At 32.6% G+C, this 27743-nt stretch overlaps 1 protein-coding gene across 4 annotated transcripts; it reads left to right on the top strand.

Moving 5' to 3' along the window:
* Positions 1–97: 97 nt before the first annotated feature.
* Arl6 (ADP ribosylation factor like GTPase 6) lies at positions 98–25485 on the top strand. Of its 4 annotated transcripts, XM_048803487.1 has the most exons (11): positions 98–741; positions 3076–3145; positions 5143–5267; positions 6785–6934; positions 11996–12057; positions 12541–12609; positions 15228–15322; positions 18431–18560; positions 20231–20286; positions 20415–20427; positions 24964–25485. In XM_048803487.1, the coding sequence occupies exons 3-11, from the start codon at positions 5244–5246 to the stop codon at positions 24995–24997; spliced, it is 633 nt and encodes a 210-aa protein (XP_048659444.1). In that variant the 5' UTR covers positions 98–741; positions 3076–3145; positions 5143–5243; the 3' UTR covers positions 24998–25485. The 4 variants fall into 4 exon arrangements, with proteins under 4 accessions (XP_048659444.1, XP_048659447.1, XP_048659446.1 ...); XM_048803490.1 differs by lacking the exon at positions 5143–5267 and having other exon boundaries at positions 101–741; XM_048803488.1 differs by lacking the exon at positions 20415–20427 and having other exon boundaries at positions 106–741.
* The last annotated feature ends 2258 nt before the right edge of the window (positions 25486–27743 follow it).

Below are 27743 nucleotides of genomic sequence, written 5' to 3'. Positions count from 1 at the left end.
TCTGACCACATTAACAGCCTTACTGTCTTACTTCTTAGGAGTCAGCAGGGGTCGGAATAACCCAGGGGAGGGTGGGTGCGATGGGCAGTGGGACACTTCTGGTACACATCTGTGCCTCAGGGGACACAGCTTTGTCCTGTAGTGCCAGGAGGAGGCGTTCTGTGTGCCACTCAGAGCGCTATCTACTACGAAGCCCGGGAACTGCAGCGGGAGACCAGCCCGGAGAAAGCTCACAGCCAAAGCGGAAGTAAAGCGCTACCCAGCAGGCTCTGCGCGCCTACAACTCCCATCATGCTTCATCTGTGATTGCGAAGCTCCTCGCAGAAATCGGCGGCTCGACTTTTCACCTGTGCTCACATTTTCCTTAATAGAGTTCCTCGGCAGGTCTCTCGTCTTTCCCCGGAGCTCTTGGATCCCAGAAACAAGGACGCCAAGGCTGAAACGCAGAGACCCTCAAGGAGGCGTGGCTTCAGGACCGGAAGAGACTCCTGTTGCCAAGGGAACGCCGCGCGCCAAGGCGCCTGCTCAGCCCCTGATGCTCTTGCTGAGGCTGAAGCTGCCAGTTTCCCCAACTAGTAGAGGCGGCTTTGCCCAAGACAAGGGATCTTTCCGATGGAGTCCTAGAGAGGAAGGCTGAGGCACTTCCGTACCAGATTTCCTTCTCAGAAGCTGATACTAGCGAGTGCATCCATTCCGGTTCCTCACAAGCTCCTGGGCCCTCCAGACCAGCCTCAAGATCAGGTATCTCCTTATTTCCCCAGTTTTTGTGGCCAGAGGTAAACCTCTCCCCCTTAGCTTTAGGAGTTCTCTTTACTCTTTCCCACGTTTTGTGCTCCATTCGAGTAGTTGTTTCTAATGTGTGAAAGATGGAAAAGGAGAATTGGACTTCTGTGGTGAGTACTAGGGACCCTAGAAAACGTATTGAACTGGTTTGGGCGAATAGTGTTTGGTTAGTTTTAACACTGTCCAACTTGAGCCTTTTTATGATTTATGGGGAATTACAATAGAAATTTCGCTATCAAAAACTGAAAGTCAAATAAGCATGTTTACTTGGTGTAAGAAAAGGTGCAAAAATTTACTTGACAAACATGTTTAAAGTTTACAAAATACCATTCGTGGGTTTTCTCTGCCTGATCCTATCTCTGTCTGCAACTTACTTTCCAAGCTATTAACTGGATAATATCCTAATTTTTCTGGGCTTTTCTAGCAACGTGTAATCTTTTAGGAAGCTGATTCTCAGTAGCCAGGAAAAGAAAAACAGATGAAAAACTGAAAAGGTAGATTGGAGACAGATTGTGAAAAACCTTAAAAAGTGCATGACCACTGCCTTAGAGATCATCCAAAGGACAGAGAGGCCAAGCAACTCACAAAGTCATACATCCAGGGCCATGGCCAATACTCAAACCCAAGTATTCTAGATTCAAGTACAGAGTTGTTATTACAGCAAATTGATCTCAGGTGTCTTAATTCTGCCAATGTCTGTTTAGAAAGTAAGATTTTAAGCTAAAGTTATATTTTGTTTCTAAGCTATCAGATAGTAGTGCTCTGCCTAGCTAACGCTTGCCAATCTCAACATCAGCTTTCTACTTTTTGCCTAAACCAAGACTATAATTTTCTCCAAAAATAAGCTTTAGTACAGTTTTGTTAATAAGAACAACTTGGAGAGTGAAAAAGGCTACGTGTACTTTGTGACATGTGTCTCATTTTTTTAACTGTTTTTTATTATCCAACTCTGAATGTTTAGGTTTGCGTTGGTCAGATTGGAATAGTCTTCTCATCTATTATAGTGTCTCAGTCTGAGTGGTGGTGGGGGAGGGGTTTCTTCTTAATAAGAATTACCTGGACTAATCTCAGATTAGTCATAATTAGCCTTTGGAAAACCTTATTGTTGTCCAAGATCTTTCTTTCTGTAAACTTAAACAAGAAGAATGAAAGAAAAAAGAAAAACATGAGATAAGAAAAATTCTATAGAAGCACAGAAATTTTCATAGCATATTTTTCTTCATAACTGAAGTGAAATCTTCTGTGGAAAGTGTGCAAACCATTTAATAAATCTATCATCTTCTGAAAACATACCAGTATGAGAGAAGGGCTTTATCAAATGATCAAGTGTATTATAAAGGGAGGTGAATTAAAAGATTGTAGCCCTGATCTAGGTATAGACAGATTCATAAAAAGAGAGTAGATCAGGTTTCCCAAATTATGTGCAATTGAAATACTTCCCAACAAAGTTTTCATGGACAGATATTCATCAAAAATACTACTGGCTTTATATACCTCTTGGAAACTTGCAGTCCATATGCTAAATCATATTAAAGAGTTTCAGGAGTATGGCCCTGCAGAAATCTGTTTAAATTGAGAGAATACCAAATTTCTAAAACTTACATAATCTTGGAAACCTTTTAAATATAATTCATAAAATCATCTTCCAAAGAGTACTATTTGGAACATGCTGAAATACAGAATCTACTAACACACCCAAACCTATATAAAAAATATAGAATGTGAAAAAAAGTTGAGAAAAAATTAGTCCATCTATAAGGGTTGGTAAAAAAGAAAATGATACCAGAATAAAACGACTATCATTGTATTAAAGAAAAGAAGCCACAGCCCCTTCCCTGCCTCACTTCTTATACCCAGATGTTTCAGGCAAAACTTAAACTTCAAAAACTTCAAAATCATTATTTTCTTCAAAAGGCAAAAAATATTTTGGGGTTAATATGTTTAAAATATTGAGGAGGAAAAGTGTTTCTGGGCCTAATGCTGAAGAAAGAAGCTGGAGAAAACATTATAAATATTACCGGATAGAAATTAAAATTCCTTTACAGCACAAAACAACATAAATAATAGTAAAATTTTATTGGTTAAAACTATGCAATAGTATGGCATGGCAAGGGCTCTCATATGCCAATAGTAAAATGTAATCAATAGAAAAATAAGCATCAGAATATAGCTGATAATTCATAAAAGAAGAAATGTTAATGGCAATTAAATTCTGAAATGATGTTCAGTTTCATTAGTAGTGAAATAAATACAAATTTAAACAATACTGAAATACCATTTTTTTACTTTTAGATTAGCAAATATTGAAAAATTAACCATAACCTGTGTTGATAAAAGGAATAGAAAGCTTCATCCACTGTTGGTAAGTGTTGTTGCAAGTTTCTTAGAAACAAATCCTCAGAATCTATCAGAATTTAAAATATGATTGCCTTTTGATGCAACAATTCCTACCACTAGAAATATATTTCTAAGAATGTATAGTAGGTCTGAGGATGTAGCTTAGTGGTAGAGCATTTGACAAGCATTTGTGAGGTCCTAGGTTTGAATGAAAGTTAAGAAAATCTGTGAAAAAGATTTTTATAATTGAATATTGATTAAGGAATTAGATTTAAGAGTGTGATGACATGGAATTTTTCTTTTTGAGTGTGTTCATTACCAATATTTATTAAAAATAGACTTCATGTACACTAGGAGTACAGATATAACCAAGGTAGTGTTAGAACTCAGATCATGATACCGCAAAGTATTGCATCTTGAATTTCTGAGTACCTTGAAGTGAAAGACTTTGGAAGGGCCTGGGAAGCAAGATTTTCCTGATTTTTTTTCCGCTTCCTGTGTCCTGCCTATCTGTCTCCCCAAAGAGAAATGAGAATTATTCTTCCCCAAGACATATCATAGAAACTAGAACTCCTGTCCCTCAAAGCAAATCATAAATCCTATCAAGGTCGCTTTTCCTCCTCCCTTGAAGATCCTCATTCCAGTGAGGTGTCCTGCTCCATACCTGCACAGAGTGACCAAGAAGAATCTGAATGGATAGGGCTTGTTGTGTTTCCCTCTGTTACCATTAGATCATATTCTTTTGTCCAATCACAGTTTACACTCTGTTCATATTTCATGGGACCTAACAAAAAAAAAATAGAAAATTTCACTGAGTCTTTGGGTCTTTATTTCTGAAGGCTCCTATGTCATGTAAAACTTTGAGTAAAAAATAGCTTTGTTATGCTTTTCTCTTGTTAGGGGAAAAAACGCTGTAAATGGACTTAATTTTGATAGGTAGCAAGGCGATATTAATGATAAGAACATGGGATTAGGGGGTCTGAAAACTACTATTTCTCAATAGTGAATACTTATCAGAAACACTGTGTAGCTTTTAAAACTATAAATGCCTTTATCCCATTCTCAGAAACTCTGATTCAGTAGTTGATTCCAAAATGCAACCAGTGTTGAAAATCAGAGCCTATTATAGGAACAGGAATCTATAAAAGATATCAGTTGTATCTTCCACTGTGTTTTTAATACACTGTGCTTTTAATAAATGTTGAGTGACTTTGGTTATTTTTTACTTCCTCCCTTTATGCATATAGACAGTAAACTTATGGATGGAAAATTACTGAAAAATAAAAAGTATTCATAAGGCTTTATCATAGTTATTTTTGAAGCAACTTCAATAAATAGGATTACATCCTTTAGAAAAACTGACTTCCCTTTTCAATTGTATATTGAAAAATATTTCAGTAACAAATGTTAGTAATTGTGAAAAGGAATGGAAGTCAGAATAATGATGAAAAATGATTATTCAAACATTAGGCTTTAACAGTGCTTTATAGTAAATGGAGAAGATATGAAAAGTGGTCATAATTTTTAAAATATTTTAAGTCATATGGAATACAAAATAATATAAGCATTTATATCACTATGTTCAGTGTAATAAAGTAATAGCACATTTACTTTGAATTAAGATGATCTGTGTGAATTGCTTCCTATCAGAAGGTTAACTTAAAATAGATTCTACAAATACCAGTCCTTTAGATGATATTCACAGGAAATTTTGAGTGGGATTTGTACCACTAATATTAAAAATCGATTCACTTGGCACAAATGGAAGTACCTGAGGTCAGCCCATCCCTTGGATAAGACAAAATTAGCTCTGTTATAGAACCTACTCTTAAATGGGTGGTGCCTTCTATCTTCTGTACATCATTGAGATTCAGTTTTGAAATTTATAAACCATAATGATCTCCCAAAGGACTTAAGGAAAATGTTAATTCTGCAGCATCCTTTCCCATGCAGTTATCTTGGAAGCCTCTTATTGGTTAGTTTTGTACAGCCTTACATCATTCAAGGTTTGGTCTTGCTTAGGATGGTATGGAATAAAAAATACTGAAGAAGTTGGGAGATAATAGATGAAGATGAAAATAAATTGAGACTAATGTTTAGAGAACTTGGAAAATGAATATTCAATGAGTAATGGGAAATATTCACAGGTATTTTGGGGCAGTGCCTATAGCACTTGAGGGTTGGCAAAAGGAATATGTCTCTTTTATAGAGTTGGGTGATCTGAGAGGTGAGGAATCCAAAACAAGCTCCTTTGAAAAGTTTCATTTAGAGATCTGAAGTATAAATTTAATAGCATCTTGGATAGGAACACCTATAAAGTTTTCACATAGCAAAGATCCTGTCAATAGCAATTTTACTTGACTTCGTTTTTTATTTTTTATTTATTCTTTTTAAATATACATGACAGTACAGTGTATCTTGACAGATTATACATACATGGAGTATAATTTATTCTAATTAGGACATCATTTTTGTAATTGGATTGCTGGTAGAGTCTTTTTTAAACATTTGATATAGAAAGTGCTATAGTTTGCATCTTAAGTGTTCCCCAAAAGTCCATGTGCCAAAAGCCTAGTCCTCTGTAGCCTACTGAGCAGTCTCAGACATTGAGGGCTGCCCTGAAGGAGATAGTTGGACCCAACCCCTTCTTTTTTCTCTTTTTCACATCCCAACTGTGAGGTGAGCGGCTTTGCTCCACCACATGCTCCCCACCATGGTGTACTGCTCCACTACAGGCCCAAAAGTAATTGGGCCACTCTCTATCATTTACTGAAATCTCCAAAATTCTAAAAATAAACCTTTCTTTATATAAATTAATTTATCTCAGGTATTAGTTATAGCAATAGAAACTAACAGAAGAGTTGTTTTGTTTTTTTTCTAAAAATGAATAGAATTGAACAAATGCATACTTTAAGGAAAAGTTAACAAAAAATCTTTTAACAGTATTTGAGAAAATAAAAATCTAATATTAGTATTTACTTTATTATTTCTATGCTAGTATTATAAAGTTCTCTTAAAATAACAGAAGGATGTTTCAGGTAAATTATAGTTAAGATAATAAATTTAGTAAGATTCAATAAAAGTGTGATAGTGTTTGTGTGTGTGTGTGTGTCCATTATTTCAAAATGGATTTGTGATGACTTGCAACAATATATGTAAAGGATGAGGGGAAATAAAGATAAATATATCAGGATAGTTTATTTCTATTGATAGAAAACCCTACCCAAACTGAAAGTAACCAAACAAAAATAGTAAACATTTTATATCTTCATAGTATTGCAAAATATAACAATGCTCTTATTTGTCATAAAGATTTAGTTAGTGATTCAAATGATATAGGCAAAAATCTCAATTTGAAGTGTTACTATTGGCAGATTTCATATGATAGTGAGGCTGACCACATCTTCTTCTTAAATATTGTAAATTGCAATGAGAAATGTGGTTCTTTCAAGGGCATTGTTCTATGTTGCCAAAGGCTATAAGCTGCCAATCTGCATTTTATTTAAGGCTTCTTTCTGGTAATCAGCTTATACTCTGTTTACTAAGTGTAAAGCTACATTGACATGTTTTTTACATCAATGTGTGTCTTTAAATTTTTAATGCAAATATCAATATTTTCCTTACTTAAAGTGCCTTTAGATAGTATATTTTTTTTTCCTTGCAGCCACTTTGTATATATTGGAATAACAGTATGGGATTGCTAGACCGACTTTCAGGTTTGCTTGGCCTGAAGAAGAAAGAGGTTCATGTTTTGTGCCTTGGGCTGGATAACAGTGGCAAAACAACAATCATTAACAAACTTAAACCTTCAAATGTAAGTATCTTTGTTCAATGCAGTGTGTATTTTCTGCTACTAGAAAAAGTTAATATGTAGAATTATTTTGTTTGATATTATAATTTTCTGTAATCATGTTATGAATCTTGTTAATCTTGAAATACTTTAATAAGTATCAGTGAACTACAATTTGCAGTGTATTTTATGTTGCATGTAGATAAATCTTGGTTATTAAACTGGAATATTATTTTAGTTTTTTTTTTTTTTCCCCTAAAGATCTTCATAACTTTCTCAACCTTACTTTCAGGTTGCATTGCCTTTTTTTTTTTTTTTTTTTTTTAAACTTCCCTCTTTATGGGAGATGTAAAACAAAGGGAAAGAATGAATGGACATTTTTATAGGTTCTATGAAAATTAGACACTTTTCCCCAAAAGTATGATGTACATATCAGTTGTAGTGGACAGGAAGGCAGAATAGGCATATGAACAAATTATTTTAATAATTAAAACGTAGGTAAAGCTAACACATTTCACACATGATATATACATTCCTGGTAAGTTTTGCTACAAGAAAACTCACATAATAGTGCTTTACTAATTTCTGTTAACCACTTCCTGAACCATAGTCTTTAGGCAGCTATTCTGTCTCAGAAAAATAATTTGCTTTGCTCTTTTTTGTGTCTCTTTTTAAGAATCTAGTTGCAGCTATCATTTCCTTAAAAGATATGTTTATATTTCTTTTTAAATTCCAATTTTTTCCTCCAGTTCCTAGCAATCTGAAATTATCTTGTATATTCATTTGCTAACTTCCTTGTTAAATTTATCTTCAGCATAATAGAGCACTTAACTTGTTAAGCACTGAATTACAAATATCTAGAATAATGCTCAGCAATTAAGTATATTTTGGGGTGATAAATTGATAGATGATGTTTTTGGTTTGGGCCAGGAAATTTTGATTGATAGTCCAAGGATATTGGATTTTACCAGATGTTATAAAACTAACTAAATAGGTTCTTGGAAGTCTGTTTCATTCCTGTTAGGGTTGATACATCCCTAGACTGTCTCGGATGATCTATTCCTATACTTTTCACTTGCTTTATATCATCCCCTGACTAGTTTAGAGAATGGCCCAATGCATTTGCTCATGAAGAGAGCAGAGAGAGATTAATTTTGGAGATTTATCTTTTGGGAATACATTAGAGGAAAATGAGTTGTACGTGATCTGGAAGCACTAGCCCCCATGTATGTTCTATCCTGATTAATTTGTGGAGTATCTTAACTTTGATGGAGAAGAAAAGAAAGTTTATGAATTTTACATCTAAAAATAAAATACCATATTAAAGGGGAATTTGTGGAGAAGCTGAATATTTGTGGAGAGGTTAGGTGAATGTTCTAATTATAATTCAATGAAAACAAGGTTACTGTTTTGATTGTATTTTCTGAGATTTCTTTAAGCTTTAACTTCCTCACTTTTTTGTTACTTGTATGTTTTTATTAGATAATAGCTGATGATTTTATCATGTGACTGACACATTGAGAACCCTTAAAGATGGTGGAGATTTTTTTTGGACAACAAAATTAGGAAACTATTTCAAAGCTTGTGGGAGGAATCCTAATATATGAGGCAGATATCTTAGTAGCAGAAAATAATTTTTTTGAACAAAGAAGTAGGAAGGTATTTTTGAAAAATACTATGGCAACTCTTAAGATGGATGAAAGAGAAAGATGAATAAACTTCAAAAAAGCAAGACCAGGGTACTTCAGGGGCAGACTTTTTCACTAATGTTACTATTAGGGTACCCAGACCCCAGTGACTTTACAGCTTCAGTGTTTTCATTTGAATTTAAATTTCCCAGAAGTAGACTACCAGAGTGAGCATAATGATGTGAGGCAAAACTGGAAAGGGATTTCTTTTTAAGCTATATTTGTGGTAGTATGGGGAAAAAAATGGAGGCAAGACTGAAAGAAATCAGTGAGAGTATGATTATAATAACAGCAGACATTTGTTGCATATTTTTAGACACAGTATTGTTTGTTTTGCACCCATTAGTTTAATTTTCATGATAACTTTATGAGCTAAGGATAGTAAAAAATATACCTCACATTTAAGAAAACTTAGTCTTAACCAACTTGTCCAAGGTAATTCTATTGTCTCAATAGTCTCTTAATTGGCTATGCTACCTAGATTCCTCTCATTTCAATCAGAATAGCAACAATCAAGAATACAAGTAACAAATGTTGGGAAGGATGTGGAGAAAAGGGTACATTCATATGTTGCTGGTGGGACTGCAAATTGGTGCAACCATTATGGAAAGCAGTTTATACAAATTGTCAGAAAACTTGGAATGGAACCACCATTTGACCACACCTCAGTATATATACCCAAAGGATTTAAAATCAGCATACTACAATGATGCAACCACATAAATGTTTATAGCACCTTAATTCACAATAACTAAGCTATATAACCAACCTAGATGCCCTTTAACAGAAGAATGGATAAAGAAAATGTGGTAGATATACACAATGAAATATTTACTCAGCCATAAAACATAATGAAATTATGGCTTTTACCTGTAAATGGATGGATCTGGAGACTATTATGCTAAGTGAGATAAGCCAATTCCACTAAACCAAAGGTCAAATGTTTTCTCTGATATGTGGATGCTGACACAGAACAAGATGGGGGGTAGGGGTAAAAGTTCAATAGATTAGACAAGGGGGAATGAAGGGAAGGGAGGGGGACAGGAATAGGAAAGAAAGTGGAACTAATCTTACGTAACTTTCCTATGTACATATATAAATAAACCACAGTGAGTCGTGAGTCTCCACATCAGGTACAATCACAAGACTAGGATTCTAATTAGAATAAGATGTGTTTCGTGTTTGTATTCTCTACTGTCATGTATACCTAAAAAGAACAAATAAAAAAGGACTATTGTAGTAATTCAAAGCAAGAAATAATAAGGGCCAGAATGAAGTGAGATAGAACCTGTAAAGAGAATAATTTAGAAAATGATTGTATATGGAATGTAAAAAAGGAAGGATTCAAGAATAACTTTAAAGCTCTGGATCAGAAAGTAGGTAGATGTTTTATTCAAATGGGTGAATAATTTTGATGGTAGACATTTGATGAGTTTTCAGTAAAATGCATTTTAATTGCCTGTTCAACTTGTCAACAGATGTCCTACTGTACTATTGCCCCCTTGCAGTCTTCATCACGCAGAACTCTCTACGTAGGCCTTCAATACCTACCTTTCTTACCTAAATATATACAGCTCTTTTACTTATCCATATACTTCAGACAAGCAGGCCTTATACTTTTTCTGAGTGTCAGGTTCCTTCCTGCTCTAAGATCATTGCTGCACAGGCTAAGACTGGAATGTTCTTTGCCAAGAGCTTGTCATAGCTTTTCTCTTTCATGGCCATTTACTCATGTGTTGGATGTCACTCTCTTAGAGCAGCCCTTCCTGAGGACTCTACTGTGCCACATACCAGCCTTCCTCTGCCCTGTTCCCTTTCACCCCAATTACCTGTCTTTGTACTTATCACTGTTCAAAATTGTATTTATCTGTTATTAAGTTGTTAATTCATTTACTTTCTCTAGATTATAAACTCATTGAGAGCAGGGACATGTAAAGAATAACAAAGAAAGACAGAAGCAAGCAAGGTGCAGGGGCAAAGTAAAAGAGCTTCTCATCTGAGCTGCCAGCTTTATTTATATCCATAGGCTACATTAGGTCATTGACATCCTTAGTACATATTGCTCATTGTAAAAAGTTACTGTTATGTGGGCAGGTTTAGGCACAGTGACACATTGGTGTTGTCTAAGAGAGTTCCTTTATTCCCAGAAGCTGAGTATTTGAGATTAAGGTCGAGGCTGATAAGACTCTAGCACAGAGCCTCCTCTCAAGGACATTGAGCTAGGCATTGACCATGTATTAGTCATCTTACTAGTTCCAGGGAGAAACTGTAGAATATTCCAAATATGGATAACAGGGTGGTGCCTGTTACCCTCCATGAGTTTGCTCACCAGAGGAACGCTGCCTTGTACATACCCACAGCCAGAATCCTTACAGGGACAGTCTAGACGTGAAGTCAAGGTGGTATTTGTATAAACTTAGTAAATATGCATTGAAAGATTAGACAATTCCACGTATGAACTCAGGGTGATATATTAGACCTGTTAAAAAACAGATAGGGCAGAGGGGTGGGAGGGGAAGGGAGAGGGCTGAGGTTTAGCAATGATGGTGGAATGTGATGGACATTATTATCTAAAGTACATGTCTGAAGACACGAATTGGAGTGAATATACTCTATATACAACCAGAGACATGAAAAATTGTGCTCTATATGTATATTTTATATATATATATATATTTTAAAAAGAATTAAATATTGGGACATTGTAGTATTTAGAAGTGGAGATGAGATCCCAACAGATGAAACTGATATGTAGAATTGAAGTCTATGTATATGATTATGTCTCTGTCATAAAGTCAAAGAAATTAAAGCAATTTAAAACAAATTTGATGAGATGAATTATAAGGTAAAATCATTTTTGCTTATGTGGATACATGACCTAACCTAGAAGCTGTATTTGACATCTGAAGCAAATGATGATTGTAAAATTTTTAAAATTTTTTTTTAAAAAAATGCTTATAGTAGGCACAGTGTATCATCAATAGAAAATTCCTGAGTTAAATCCATGGATGAATTTATTACCTTACTAAAAAAGTTTTTTGCTCTCTATTTGTTGCAAACTGGCAATTAAAAATCCCAAACCAAGTAAAAGAAACAAACAAAAACAAAAACCACAAACATTTAGAAAAAAGAAAAAGAAAACTTTAAGTCCTTGGTAACTCTTAATAAAATAAAATGTGAATTAAGACATGGATGTTATGCAGTTAAAATCAGTATAAAGTTTAAACAGCTATAAAAAAATTTATACACATTGATCCTATTGCAAAAGTTATAATTTGTTTAATGCTGCCATCTCCTTTGTGACATATTTTAGAAATGTAAAATATGAACACTTTTTTTCACAAGAAAAAATTCTTTGTTAATTGCAATTTTCTAAACTTTGTCTTTTCTCTTATAGGCTCAGTCTCAAGATATAGTTCCAACAATAGGATTCAACATAGAGAAATTCAAATCATCCAGGTAATCCCCTTTATCCCTTTGACTAAAAGTCATAGATATGATTATGTCAATACGAATACCAATATTATATATAGCTATAATGCACTAATAAAAAATAAATAAAGTTATAAAAAGAAGTTGTGGATAAAAAGTAACCATATTAAATCTGCCTGAGCCTGATCATCCCTCCTAGTCTTAGAGAAAGTAATTTGTTATTTTAGAAACCTGTAGATTCTAATACTTTGTACCACTACCTCTGGTTTATTGTTCAAAACATAGAATTTAGATTCTAAGTAACCTCATTAGCAAATAAAGTATCTGTTTGTGTTATTCGTTACAAAAATCATATGTACGAATTCATTTTTTGGAACTCTTAAAAATTGGCCCACATTGATTATTATATAGCAAGGGTGATTTCTTTGAAAACAATTTAAAATACTAAATAAAAGTTATACTGTAAGTTAGTAGCTTATAATATAGTCATACTTCATACTTTTTTTTAAGTTTGTCTTTTACAGTGTTTGACATGTCAGGTCAGGGAAGATATAGAAATCTCTGGGAGCACTATTATAAGTAAGTATGTTTATGAATATTGTTTAATGATTATATTAAAGTTTAATATAATATACTATAATTTAAGCACATATTCTAATTCAAATGTAATATAAGTAAGCACGTTTTTTAATTCAAATGCTTCAGGTCCTTCATAACATTGAGCTTTTGCATGTGCCATTCTGTTTTTAATGTCCCATTTTACCGTACATATTTTTAGTTTATGGTTAATTTATTCATGCTTTAAGAATTTGCTCAAAAGTCACCTCCTCTGTCACTGTTTCCCTGTTTATTCTTTCCCCTGTGTTTGCCCACTACCTTATCCGTTTATATCTCTGTAATCTTACTTACTATTATCTCAAAGTCAAGTACTGTAGCTGCCTCCCTAATGGGATTGTGAACTTATCTAAGGATGAGATGATTTCCTTTCTTTAAGGCTTAGTATGATGCTTAGCATGTAGATAAAATATTATTACCAAATTTACTTAAAATAATAGTACTAACAATTGATCTGTTTTTTCCATGAGCAATTTTAAACAGGATATTTTTCAGCATATGCAAATAAGTGTTCACTAGTTACTTCAGATTAACAGCTGTCAAGTTATTAGAATCCATATATGTTATACTTTCTCAAGATTTACATTTGGTGTTAAATTCATTAACTTCTAATATTGATAGAACTTTTGCAGTATGTATAAACGTGGCAGTATAACCAATGTTATCCTGCAATCTGTACACGTGGGAATAATAAGAATTCATACCCCATTTGAAACAAATGTATGATATATGATATATCAAGATCAATGTAATGTTTTGAGCAACTAATAAAGTTCTGATGTTTAACCCCCCCCCCAAAAAAAAAAGCAGTGTAACTCATTTTTGGAGTCTGAAACGTAAAAATAGTATTCCCCAACTAAATTCCCTTTTGATATTATGAACTCCTGCTTTGAAATGGTATAAGAAGACTACCACATCAGATTTAGATTTTAATAAGTTGATTAACTCTTTCTTGCAAATATAACAAATATTATATTCCTGGGATATGAACAAAAGGAGATATTCTTTTCAGTAAGTACTTAGAGTACATTGAAATTATTTAAATATGTAGATCCAGAGTACCTCTGAGGTAGGAAAAAAGGAGAGCGCTTCCAATTTGAGGATCATTTTGGAAAAGGAAAAGTAACATGTTTATGGTATCCTGCATTAAATTCCCTGGGGAATTGTGGAGATAATGATGATGATGATGATGATGATGATGATGATTTTTTATTTTTATTATTTGAAAATCTAAATTTTCAGTACATGATTTTTATTCTTCCTTTAGTTAGTTGATAGAAATTCTTTTTAAAATTGAATTAGAACAAGATATATTCCATGCTTTTATAATTATGTTAAAATGGATATTCTATTGTCATGTATAACTAAGATGAACCAATAAAAAAAAAGAAAAAAGTAAAATCAAGGATTTTTAAGTACTGAACTTCATATTTGAAAAATGTTTTCAGTTTAGGGGTTAAGGAGTTTTGTGTAATTATAAATTATTTGCTCCAAATTGAAAAAAATACTTATCTTAATTACAGAGAACAAAAATACAGGGAAAAATAATACTTAAAACAAGAAAAAAAATTTCTGATTTCAACTCCTTTTACTGCTTTTGAAAGAAATTAATGAATTCGGGAACATTGTGGTTAAATTGTAGACTGAATGGTAAATACGTTTGTTGTTGAGAAGCCTACAATAATTAGTTTCTCTGTATTTTTCTAATTATAAAAAATAAGTGTATTTTAACCTATTAGACTGAAAAGGTTAAAAGATTAATAATACATACAGTAATAATTATTTTTACTATCAAAACAAAGCACTCCTATGAGAAAGAATGTCATTTGTTTCTTCAGAGTAAGATACATATGATCCTCCAGTTAACTTTTTTCATAAACCTTAGCTATAGTTCACATTACTTTAGAATGAATTCAGAAATAAAATGACTTGCTCAAAGTAATTGAACATTTTTAAAGCCCTTGATATTTCCAATTGTACTGGCTTCTATATCCACTAGCAGGGTGTGGCTGTGTTAATCTACATTTTCATTTTTTTAGATGATAGGATAAATGGTATTTTAGAAGTTTCATTTATTTTTATTCATTTGATTATTAATGACAGTCCAATAACAGAATGAAGTCCAACAACAGGTTTATTTGATGGTGCATACAATATATTATAACCTTTGAAAGAAGGGTACAGAGGAATCCATGATTTTTGAAATGCTGATAGGATCATTAAATGAGTTCAGTGGCTATCACCTTTTTTAAATGTAAACTAGGGTAAAATAAAAGCTATTTTTAAGTAATGTTTCAGGAGACTTAATTATATTTATGTATACTTGTATATACAATTCCTGCATCTCAGTGTAAAATTAGTTTTTCACTATGGTTTATGGTAAAAAGAAATTTTGAGAAATGCTATTGGGAAGCTTTATTTTTTCATATAAAAGTACAAACCATACTACAAAAAAAAGGCAAGGTATAAAACATCAGAATTCCATTTTAAATACAGACATAGATGTTCATATGTGAAAATACACAAAATGTCCATTGAGTTATACCAAAATAGTATATTTTATTTTCTATTTTATTATGCAGAGAAGGACAAGCCATTATTTTTGTCATTGATAGTAGTGATAGACTCAGAATGGTTGTGGCCAAAGAAGAGCTCGATACTCTTCTGAATCATCCAGGTATGTCTGTCTTTCAGTCTGTGATCTCTGTTTTAGGATCTATTTATGTGTGTTGTTTTGTTATTAGATAAAAACCGAAAATGTTGCTTATACTGTCTAATTATATTTTATTTAAAATTCTTGAATTTTAAAATGTGCTAGTTATGCAAAATTTAGAATAGCTTTATATCACCATATTGTTTAAATTTCAAAGCTCTTTGCAATGTTTTCTGAGTCTCTAACATTTATTTCCACAAGAACAAAAATGTCATGTCAAACACAGTGGCCCATGCCTGTAGACCCAGCTACTTAAGAAACTTAGGCAGGAAAATCTCATATTCAAGTCTAGCCTTGGCAACATTGTGAGACCCTGTCTGAAATAAAGTAAATTTTAAAAAATAAAAATAAAAATGCCCTTCTTTCCCAATTACATAAATAATATGTGCCAACAGAAAAAAAAAAGAAACAGAAAAAGAATAAAGTAAAAAATCTATATATTTCAACAGCCATTAAAATTAATTTGGTTACTTTTTTTAGATATATCACTCCTTGTATATCTGAGTTTGTGAGAGTGTGTGTATTATGGTTTGGATGTAATGAGTCTCCTAGAAGCTCACATGTGAGACAATCAGTGAATTAATCCCAATAGGGATTAACTGAGTGGTAACTGAAGTGGTAGGGTGTGACTGGAGGAGGTGGGAATTAGGCCATGGCTTTTAGGTATCTGGCAAGTGGAATTCTCTCTGCTTCCTGATCATGATGTGAGCTGCTTCCCTCTGTACACCCTTCTGCTATGGTGCTCTGCCTCATCTAGAGCCTCAAGGAATGAAGCCAACCTTCTATAGACTAAGACCTCTGAAACCATGAGCCTTAAATAAACCTTTCCTCCTTTACAATTGTGCTGCTCATATCATTTAGCAGCATATAAAACTGGTGTGTGTGTCTGTGTGTGTGTGTGTGTGTGTATGATCACAGAATTTCTTACGTATTTATTGTGGATATTTTAAAACAAATCTTTTTTGTTTTTAATCTCCAACTGCCAGCTCTCCACCCCTTTTTAACAGACTAGTATTAACAACTTGATATTTTTTCATTCACATTTTTTAAATGTGTCATGTGTATGAATGTATGAACACACACACACACATAAAAATATACCTATGTGAATTCCAAAGATATCTGTAAGATTGAGGGCTATTGGGGTTATTGTTGTTTACCAAAATGGGATCATATTTATTAGACTCTTTTGCATCTTCCCATTTTCAACACTACATGATGGAAATACTTCCAAGTCAAATTGTATGATTATGTGATCTTTTTAAAGATCCTTAACATTATGTACTATGAGTATACCATAATTTATTCAGTGACTTACCTATTGATGGATATTTTTCCCTTCCCTTTCCCCTATTACAAATAATTCTCCAGTATATTATGAAATTCTAAATTTCTAGCCTTATTCATGTCAAAAAGTTTTTAAATAATCCTTGTGCTAGGAGTTTTAGAAGAGAAGGGTGGTTTTAAAAAACTGTAGATTTGTTAGAAATAGAATAGGAATACTGTAGAGCTTTCCAACCTTCTTGCTAAGCTAGGGACATAGTTCAGTGGTAGAGCACTTGCCTAGCATGCAGAAGGTCCTGTGTTTGATCCCCAGCATTGCAAAACTTAAATACATAGATAACTCTTAACAAATCTTGCTGCTTAACCAGAATATCTTTGGTGTTTTTATATGATGATCTCAAAATTATTAAAAAAAAATTTTAAATTACCTAGCCTATATCATTTATGTATCATTTCCACTTTTAAAGCTTATTAGTTTTGATCTGGGTTGAGGAGGCATTTTTGATCAGATGTTTCCTTTTTATTGATCTTTCTACCTATCCCTGCAAAGTTGTTGACTAATGAAATGAAATAGTTCTTAACAAAATCTGCCTCAAACACAATGGGAACCTTAGATTCTTCAACCAAAGCTTTGTCTGTATACCTTTTGTACTGATTAATTTAATTTATGGTATAGATTTTCAGGGGTGGGATTTCTCAGCTGAAATGCATATGAATCATTTTTTTAATGAAAGACATAAAAAAATCTTTGAAGAGCAAAATAATGTACCATGAACACTCAAAAGTCATGACGGACAAGGGAAAATATTTGCAACTAATATAATAGCTATAGGGCATACTACTTGTGTTCCTACAAATCAGTAAGGAAATAAAAAGTTAACTGAAAACAGAGAAAGGCAATGAATTATCCAGATATAAGTGTAGCTAGTTCAACAGAAAAGGTACATTTAACATCTTTTGTAAATATTATAAGATTCGTGGCTTTTCTCAAAAAAATACAAATGAACACATTGGGTTCATACTTTTTACTAATCATCTAGCATATGGAAAAGATTTTAAAATTTTGGTAATTCTTTTTTGGCTAGGGAATGGAAACCTTTAATTTTATAAATTGTTGCTGAAGCGCAAATTGATAGAGATTTAAGGAAAGATAGCCTTTGTTTAAAAATACTATCTATCAAAAAAACAGCAATTTCCATGTCCTTTGACCTAGCAATTCCACTATCCTATTTATTCTGTGGGCATACCCACCTTATATCCAAATGTATTCATTGCAGCATTGTTTGGGCTGGAGCTGTGGCTCAGTGGTAAAGTGCTCGCTTGGCATGTGTGAGGCACTGGGTTCCATACTCAGTATGTAAAGAAAATAAAAGTATTGTGTCCATCTACAACTAAAAAAAAATTTAAAAGATTAGTAACAAATACATTACACTTTTACATTTAATTAAATAAATTATGTTGCATAGTACTAGAAGACAAAATGTAACAAGCAATATATTTGAACCTTTTGTATAGATTCTTCTTCGTAACCGCTCATTGAGTCCCCTTCTCCAACCTCATCTATCTTTTGTTTAAAGCTTCTAACCAGAAGGCAGATGGTCTTAGGAAGAAATATCAATAAAATTTTCTTTTTGCTCAAATACATGCTTGAAAGTATGTGTCTTTAAATGTTTATCATGTGTCATATAGAAAGAATTAACTGGAAAGCATTTTATTTTAATTTTAAGAATTTGGGGCAAAGTGACCCCATAAGCTGAACTTGTAAGATAGTCTTCTTTTCTCTTTTAGATATTAAACACCGTCGAATTCCAATCTTATTCTTTGCAAACAAAATGGATCTTAGAGATGCAGTGACATCTGTAAAAGTGTCTCAGTTGCTGTGTTTAGAGAACATCAAAGATAAACCATGGCATATTTGGTAAAGTTTTATATTTACTTTATTTATCATTCTGAAAGATATCCAAGCTTCATTGTTTTGTTTCTGATCTCATTTTATAAATGACCAAGCAGAGTACTAGGTAAAGTAAGGATTTATTTTACAGAATTGTGGCAATGCAGATATTCAGAAATATATTACTGTTAAAACCCTTTTAAATCCTTTTGGAGATAGAAAAATGTAAACACTATTATAATGGAATAATTTAAGTAGCCCACTTATTCACCTGACTTCAGCCACAGTGATTTCCTTCTGTATGTGGAAACATTTAACCATAACCCCATCTCAGGGCATTTGTACTTGTATATTCTCACCTCTCCCCCATCTGAATCATTCTACAAAATATTTTTTTCTGGCTTGCTGTGGTACTTCCTTTAGGACACCATATGACCTCTATTGTTTGTTTATTTATTTTTAACTTGTCTTCTTATACTAATAAGTTAGTTCTGTAAGAGTTGAGATTTTGTCATTTTCTTTTTTCTTCTCACTTCTGTAACCTCTGCAATAGTGATAGTACCTGGTAAATAATAGATACACAATAAATATTTGCTAAAATAAATAAATAGAAATAACAATTTTATTTGGACAAACTAATAAAGTTGAAATCTCAAATGATTAATATCTGAAATTATTATGCATTATTTGGAAAACAATTTCTTACTAATATATTATATACCTTTCTGTTAAAATGTATCAAAAATAATAACTAGAGGTTATATATTATTAGATAGTGTTAGTACCATCCACTCCCTTCTACCTACCACCCACTTACCTCTCCCTGTTGCAAGATGACCTTCTCTTACCAGAGTTTTCTCCTTTTTATAAGAGTTACAGAGACTAAAGGGAAAGGTTGAACACCAAAGTAGAGAAGAGGGAGTAAAATAAGAAGCAAGAATGTAGTAAAGCTTACATTAAGAGCTAGCCTTGGTGCTGAATGAGTAATTATATTTCCCCATATTGCAGATGTTAAAATTAAAGACAAAGTGTTAAGTAACCTAGCCAGGTACATGCAGCTCATAAATATAAAATTGTGATTGAAATCTACTGGGCTTCTATTCTATTCTACCAGCTTATCAAAGTTATAATTATGGGTTATAGATATCAGGTTACATTTCAAATAAAGTGACTCTTGTCATGTAGCTGTTTTACAGCCTAAGTCAAGCATTTTGTGTGTGTGTGTGTGTGTGTGTGTGTGTGGTGCTGAGGATTGAACCCAGGGCTTTGTGCATGCAAGGCAAGCACTCTACCAACTGAGCTATATTCCCCAGCCCAATTCAAGCATTTTTTTTTTTTTTTTGTAAGTAGCTGTTATTGAACCTTCAAGGCTAGTTGAAGTAGGATGGTAACTCTACAAACTTTACCACCACTGGAAGAATAACTCAAAGTTTACATGTTGTTAATGTAAGTCTAAGTACTATTCTTAGAATAACTTTAGTGATATCTATATAAATTATGAAAATGTTTTTCATGTCTTGGTCCTGAGCCCTCAGTCTTTAATTTCCTATTTATATTCAATGTCATTTCTTAACTGGTTTTCCTTAAGTGTATATTACTAGAATGTATTAATTTGTCATGTGGAAAAATTGTAATTTTTTATTCTTACAGTTCATTATGTAATGAAATGGATTTGTTTCTTATGGATTTTATTTCAGTGCTAGTGATGCCATAAAAGGAGAAGGATTGCAAGAAGGTGTAGACTGGCTTCAAGGTACATCACAAAGTACTGTGTATCTTTAGTCTTTACTTCTTTTCCACTCATATTATTTTCTTGTCTACATTTTATTTTTATTATATCATTGCCTTTTTCCTCTTGTCTCCATCTGTTTCTGCTATCAGAAAAAACAGTACAGTAAGTATCCAATAGTTTGTTCCATTTACTTTTACACTTTAAGTTTCATATGTTATTTAAAGTGTTTGCCTCTTTACAATCAATATATATGACAAATCTAGAAAATAATTTTAATTTATGGCACCAAATTTCCATTAGAGCTAATAATTGAAGCACATTTGAAGTTTGGTATGATTATTGGGCTTCATTGTCAATAACTAAAAATAAGTGTGAATGACATGTATCTTCTAAGAATCAGGCTATAAATACTCCATGTGTATTTATGTGTATAGCTTCATTTATATATAAAATGTATATAGAACTTTTAACACATGTTGAGTATTATAAATACTGCTATTCTATGATGCTTTATGTATTTGTAGTTCTGTTTGTTATTCACCAAAACAGTTATCATAGGTTGATGCCAGCCAATATATCATGGAATAAATTAAGATACATAATTTCCCTAATGTTACATTATCTGCTAGCCACATAAATACCTTGATGCATGTAAAACAAGAAGAGAAGTCCATGAAGCCAAGTTCTATAGGTATTTATTGCATAATCTGGACAACTAGGTCAAAAGTTTTTTTTTAAATAGAACAACTAAAGATCATTCTTAAGGAGAATCTTACTCTGAATAAGGGTAAATAACAAGATATAAATTCTAATTATTGTTTTTTGGTTATAAATTCTGATTTCTTCTACAGTGATCTTCTACATATTGGGAAAAAATAGCAAGGATCTAGCACACATACACCAAGTTAGATTCTTAGATTATGGTAAAGGAAATGATCAAGGTAATGGGATGAATTCCCACCACAAACTGATGGAGTCAGATGAAAATTCCAGAGAATGTATCAAAAACATGTTTTCATCCCTCTTTTCTTACTTCACAAGTTCTTACTGTTATAGTGAAGATGTTATAGAATAGAAACCCTATGATCAATCATAGTAAAGTTATTCAGAACATAGTACTTAACTGAAAATAAGTTTGTATTCATCTAGATTTTAAGTTAAGCTTTTAGGCCCTTCCCACCCACCTTGGCTTTATTTTGTCTGTAGCAATCAGGCCACTAGGTGTCAGTAAAGATCCAACATCATAGTACCAACTGCCAACTCCTCTTGACACCAAATTTTTGTTTCTTTGACTTTTCTCACCCATTAACTGTCTTAACTTCCAAGTCTTATGAAGGACACATTGTTGGAAATGCTTTTGTGTCCTTTTGTTATCATCTTACTTTATGTTCTCTTTACAACAGTCTTCACAAGGTAAGTGGTAGTATCCCTATTGTCTCTAAGCAGCATGAAACACTAGTAAAACACAGTGGGGCTCTTGAGTCTAGTAGATTTATTCCCCTATTTATTAATTAACCTCTTAACCTATTAGCCAACATCTCTTAGTGTCTTGTGAAGATAATTTTCTTCATCTGTAAAGTTTTAAAATGTCATAAATTATACAAATTAATTATATATTGTCTCTGTTAAAGTACTAAAGAAGTCAGTGAATGTTAAATTTGCTCTTTTACCTAACTACACTATTTAACAGAGGTATAAATTAATAAATATGTAGATAAAAAATAAAAATAAATATATCAGTTTGGTTTAAAAAGATTCTTTGTTCATATTTCTTATATAATAATAAATAGTTTGCATTTTGATGTTCCCACTTATATCCCTCTATTTGAAGAGATGAAATCCTATCTTGCAAAATAAATAATAGTAAATGCAAGAGACTAGTCTGTAATTGTTAAATCATTAGTTAAAAACATTTATATAAATCTAACTATGAAAGATGTTTTGAACTTTGATCTCTTCATTTTGCTTTTAGAATCTGAAATTTCCTATCATGATAAACAAAAAGACCTCTGGTTCATTTTGGACCAATTTCATCTCATTATTTTAAGCTAAAATTTAGAAACATTTTTGTGAAATACTAAATGATGCATAGTCTATGACTCTATTCTCTTTTGGAAAGAATCTCATTACTTAAGCACCTATAACCACCCAAAGACAACCCTTGAGTAGAATATGAAGTTTTTTTTTTAATCCTCCAAAAAATATAACTGAGCAATAAGTTTTCTAGCTTTGAAACTTTGAATAATGCTTAAAGATTATAAACCTTTTTGTTTTGTTTTTGTGGTGTTGGCATTTAAACCCCAGAGCCTCATACATGGTAGACAAGCATACTACCCTTGAGCCATATCCCCATTCTACTTCTAGATTTTAACATTAAGCTGTTATAAACTATGCATCTGGAAACTCCAGTGAAAAACAGAAGATAGAACACATACACAGTTTTATTCCCAAATCTCACTAACAATAAAGGGACCTTTTAAAAAGACATTAACCTATGTGGGCAAAATGAATGCAAGTGGTGAAAAGAACAACCGAATTTTGGAAGGTGAATCTGATGGATGTTGATTGATTAACAGATCTCAGAAAGCTGAATCCCAAGTTAGTACTGGGGAATCCTGGAAGGCAGCCTAATTTACTTTGCAGATCCTCTTGAAAGCTCAGAAATTGGTGGAAATTTAAAATAAGGATGAAAATGGAATTGAAGAGAGAAGATATGGCTATATATCCTTCCCACAAAGAAGTTTGAAGGAATATCTGTATGGAAGTCAAGCAGAATATCTTTGGACTAGAAAACACCAGACATAACTGTGTATGGTAATGCTGAAGTGAAAGTCAGAAGTGACTAAAAGTTTTCATATCAAATATTGTAATTCTGTCTTCTACTTTTCCCAGGAAACACTGAAGGTAGGCAAAAATTAGGAAAAGTCATCTTTAAGGAATTAGACCAATGTAGTGAAAAAACCTAAAGGTATTAATGTTGGAGATTCCCACAGAAATGACTTAGCCAGACACTATAGTGAAGACCATATTTGACAAGCTCCTCACATATTTCCAGATTCCAGTGTGCCTTCTTAGTGTTCACATGTACGTATGAACAAGTGGCAAATGATCACCAGACATGAGGATGAAAGCATTGTGAAATATGGGAATGTAAAAAAACAAGAAAAGCAGGTTAGAGGAAGTAGAACTTAGAACATTTTGAAAAACCGTTAAGTCTCCTCAAATAGATAAGATGCTGTCTTCATGAATAGGACCAGGATACTACTTCTTGATAAGAAACAAAAAACAAACAAACAAAAAAATAATCCTTTGAAAATAAGAATAGAATAGAAAAAAATGGAAAAGTCAACAAAAAATAAATAAAATAGAGGCAATTTCCCAGAAAACAGCAAAAGGATGAAGATTTGGAAATTGAAAAGAAAAGAAAAAGGGGTCATGTTTATAAGGCCCAATATTCAATTCAGAAGAAAGTCAGAAAAAGAGAACAGAGAAAATAAAGAGTAGCAAATCATCAGATAGAGCTTTACCTGAACTGAGTGATGAGTTTGCAGTTGAAAGTCCTTTTGAAAGCCCAGTGTAATGGATGAAATAATCCCCTTCAAGGTGCATTGTTTATGAAATTCAGCCCTGATAATAATAGAAGAATTTGCAAGCTTCCTAAGGAAAAATAAATAAAAACATTTTCCTATAAGGATAAATAGAATATCATCAGACTTCTCAAAAGCAACAATTTAGAAGCTATAACAAAAAGTTCATGGAGAAAATATTCTCAGAACAATATCAACATATTGTGACAACAGAATAAAGACATCTTTTGATTGTATAAAGTCTAGTATTGAAAGGAGTAGTCTTTAAAAACAAGAGAATAAATCAAGAAGAGAAAAATAAGGAACATTGAAACAGAATAGGGGAAGGAATCTCATTTGTTAATAGATATTCTAGAATAATAATGAAAGGAAATCTCATAAGAATAACTAACTGGCAGGAAGAGAGAACAGCTGGTCTACTTTGGAGAATTTTGTAGGACTCTATGGAAGAATTCTTCGAGATGAATATGATGCAAAGTGCTTCATAATAATAAAGATTTAAACTGGAAGTATTGGGATTGGATTATTGTTAAAACATACATTTTTAAAAACCTAGACGGGTTAATGTGGAGGTGGGAAGTCAAATTACTACCTTGAAAGAAAACAATATAGTAGAGGAAAAGACTACTAACCAGAGTGTACCACCTAAATCAGCTGTGCATAAAATTTACATAGTTATCATATTGATAATGACTGCATCACTATGTTAAATTAATGGGAGTAGTAGAAACACAGTGAGGGTACAGAAGAGCATGAAAGTGTAAGAACTGAAACCTCATTATTACATTACTTTCAAGAATTAATATTAAAGTGTACTTAGAAATACATAAACGATCACCTAAAAAGAGCTGCAAGTACTCGATTCTATAAAGGGGAAAGAAAGATGAAGCAAGAAGCTGCTATTTTCAAACAAGCCTTATAGAACTAGTTGATTCATTAACCATTTGTATGTACAACTTTGATTTTAAAAATATAACTATAGTATGAATTGTGTAAGAAAAACATGTACACATAGGGTTTACCATGTTACATACATTTTTCATATTTACTTTAGAAAATAGATTTTTGTCCTTCAGAAACTAATAATTCTTGTTGGTTTTTTTGTTATCAGATCAGATCCAGTCTGTGAAGACATGAAAAGATAGGATCTAGAAACCTCAACAATTTTGAATCCAAGGAATATATTTAATATAAACTGAGTACGTTAAAATCTTTTAAAGGTGTGTGTGCATCCAGGAATACTTTATAATATTCTGTTTGCATTAATGGACTTCGAAGAGCTTTTTAAGACCATAGGAATTTCAGGTATGCTAATCTGGCTATTTGTTACATAAAAACTAAATCTTTCCTCAAAAGGAATCCCTAGAATTATCAACTTTTTGGTAAAGGTCTACATTTGATTGTAATCAGAATATTTGAAAGAGTTATGAGCCATCTCAATATCCCATCATGATTTATGATCTTTAATGTATTTTATTTTTGTCTTTTTAAATATGTAGTTTATGGTATGATTTTTTAGTATGAATTGTGCTTTTGAAAATAGCTTTAAATATTTATAAAGGACCATGGATAATTAATATATATTAATTTTTTTAGTATGTGTCACTATCAATAAAACAAAAAAGGCAGCTTACCAACTTGCATGGTTTGTTTTTGCTGAAAAAAAATAATATTGTGTAATGTGGTATTTGGTGTTTTACTGCCAACATTTGTACATAATATGAGGCCAAGATAAACAAAATTTTTTTTTTCAATGTGTTTTAGACATCTCTACCCTGAACAGTCAGGCATAGTCCCAAGGCAATGGTGATACAAAATACGTTAAGTCATTCCTTATTTTCACAGAACTTAAAATATAATGAGGGAGAATCTGAGCACCTTTTCAAACATGGCAAATAATTTCATTTTATTAGCTGAATGAAAATATTACATCTTTAGATTTAAAGTAAAACAGGAAATTAATGTTGGACTTTAACAATTATCATAAATTGTTTTTTCCTTTAAAATGCCTCTGTGTTGGTCACTTTTCTGTTACTGTAACAAAATTTCTGAGATAATCAATTTTTTAAAAAGGAATAGTTTATTTTGACTCACAGTTTTGGAAATTTCAGTCAGTGACTAGCTCCATTGCTTTTGGGCCTGTGTCAGAGCATCATAAGGGGAGTATGCCACAGAAGCTACTCACCTCATGGAAACTCCGAAGCAAGAGAGTAAGAGGAGAGTCTTTGGTCCCAGTATCAAGTGCACACCCAGAAGGACCTCACTTCCTTCCCCTATGCCTCACCTTCAAAGGTTCTACTACCTCCCAGCAGCACCATGGTCTGAGATCTAAGCCTTCAATACAGGGGCCAATGGGAGACATTTGAGATACAAACAATAGCAGCCTCCAAATGACTATAGTAGTACCTTGTTAAAATATGCCTACACAGACTTGAAAGTAAGCTGCTATATAAATGCTCTTTGGAATTTTAGACATCTCAAGCACACTAGTTGTGTTACTTTTCACAACTTAAAGACCACTTAAATTGTGAACTATAAATACAAGATTTTGTTTTAAATTAATCACTGAGAAACAGTTCATAGATCAGTGGTGTCAATCCTGAAAACATTAAATATAAAGAAAAGCAATGGAATGTATAATATCTTAAACATCCTTAGCTATGAGAATGATAAAAACAGAAAGAAATACAGAGGGTTAATAATACAAATGTGTTTTAGTAACCACAATAGTGTTTTTTTTTTTAACAGAATTCTTACTAACTTTAAAACTACAGTAAAAGTTCTATAATACAGTTTCTCAAAATCCAGAAATACCAGCAATCTTATATTTGTCAAACTGAAAGTTATTCAGAATATTCCAATGGTCCAACATTTTGCCAACATCTCATAAATTTTTTGATAAGGATAAAAATGATCATTGACCTAGAGTTGCCTCAAATATAGAAAAGACATTATGATGAAAACACTGAATGTGATTTTTTAAAAACTGATATAACTAATTTATAGGATAGAAAAAGACATTCAAATCCTCACCTACCATAAGAAATAGTAACATGGGTTGGGGTTTATGCTCAGTGGTAGAGCATTTGCCTAGTGTGTGTGAGGCTGTAAGGTGCTAGGTTTGATTCTTAGCACCACATACAAATAAATAAAAATAAGTGTCCATTGACAATTAAAATATATATTTTATAATTATATAATATATATACTATATTTATATAATTTAAAAGAAAATAGTAACAACAGTAATAATTATCACTATAGGAATACAAAATCATGAATCAGATATTATTACACATTCAGAATTTTGCACTATTTAATCCTCACAATAACGTTATGTGGTTAAGTTCTGTTATTTGTTATATGGATTAGGAAACTAGAACTTAAAGTGGTTATGTAACTTGCTGCAGGTCACAGCTAGTAAATGGTGTTACTGAAATTCAGTACCCCACAATCTGTTTAAGAGGGATGAGTCAAGAGAATTAGTATAGGTATTAGGAGTACAGATTTATCTGCCCCCCAAAATGACTAAAATGTCTGAGAAGACCAGGATGGAGCCATACTATGAAAGTCAGAGGCCAGGGACTACTGTCTGTTTTTCTTTTTTTTTTTATATATATATTTTTTATTGTGGGTTGTTCAAAACATTACAAATTTCTTGACATATCATATTCCACACTTTGATTCAAGTGGGTTATGAACTCCCACCTTCACCCCATACACAGATTGCAGAATCACATCAGTTACACATCCATTGATTTACAAATTGCCATACTAGTGTCTGTTGTGCTCCGCTGCCTTTCCCATCCTCCACCCTCCCCCCTCCCCACCTCTCCATCCCTCCCTCCCTCTCCTCTCCTACCTCCTCCACCTGCCATCACCTGCATCGGT

Source organism: Marmota marmota, unplaced genomic scaffold (genome assembly GCF_001458135.2).
Source record: "Marmota marmota marmota unplaced genomic scaffold, marMar, whole genome shotgun sequence".
Taxonomy (NCBI): Eukaryota; Metazoa; Chordata; class Mammalia; order Rodentia; family Sciuridae; genus Marmota; species Marmota marmota.
Note: the sequence above shows the minus strand (reverse complement) of the source record. Positions and strands in the feature narration are given on the sequence as shown.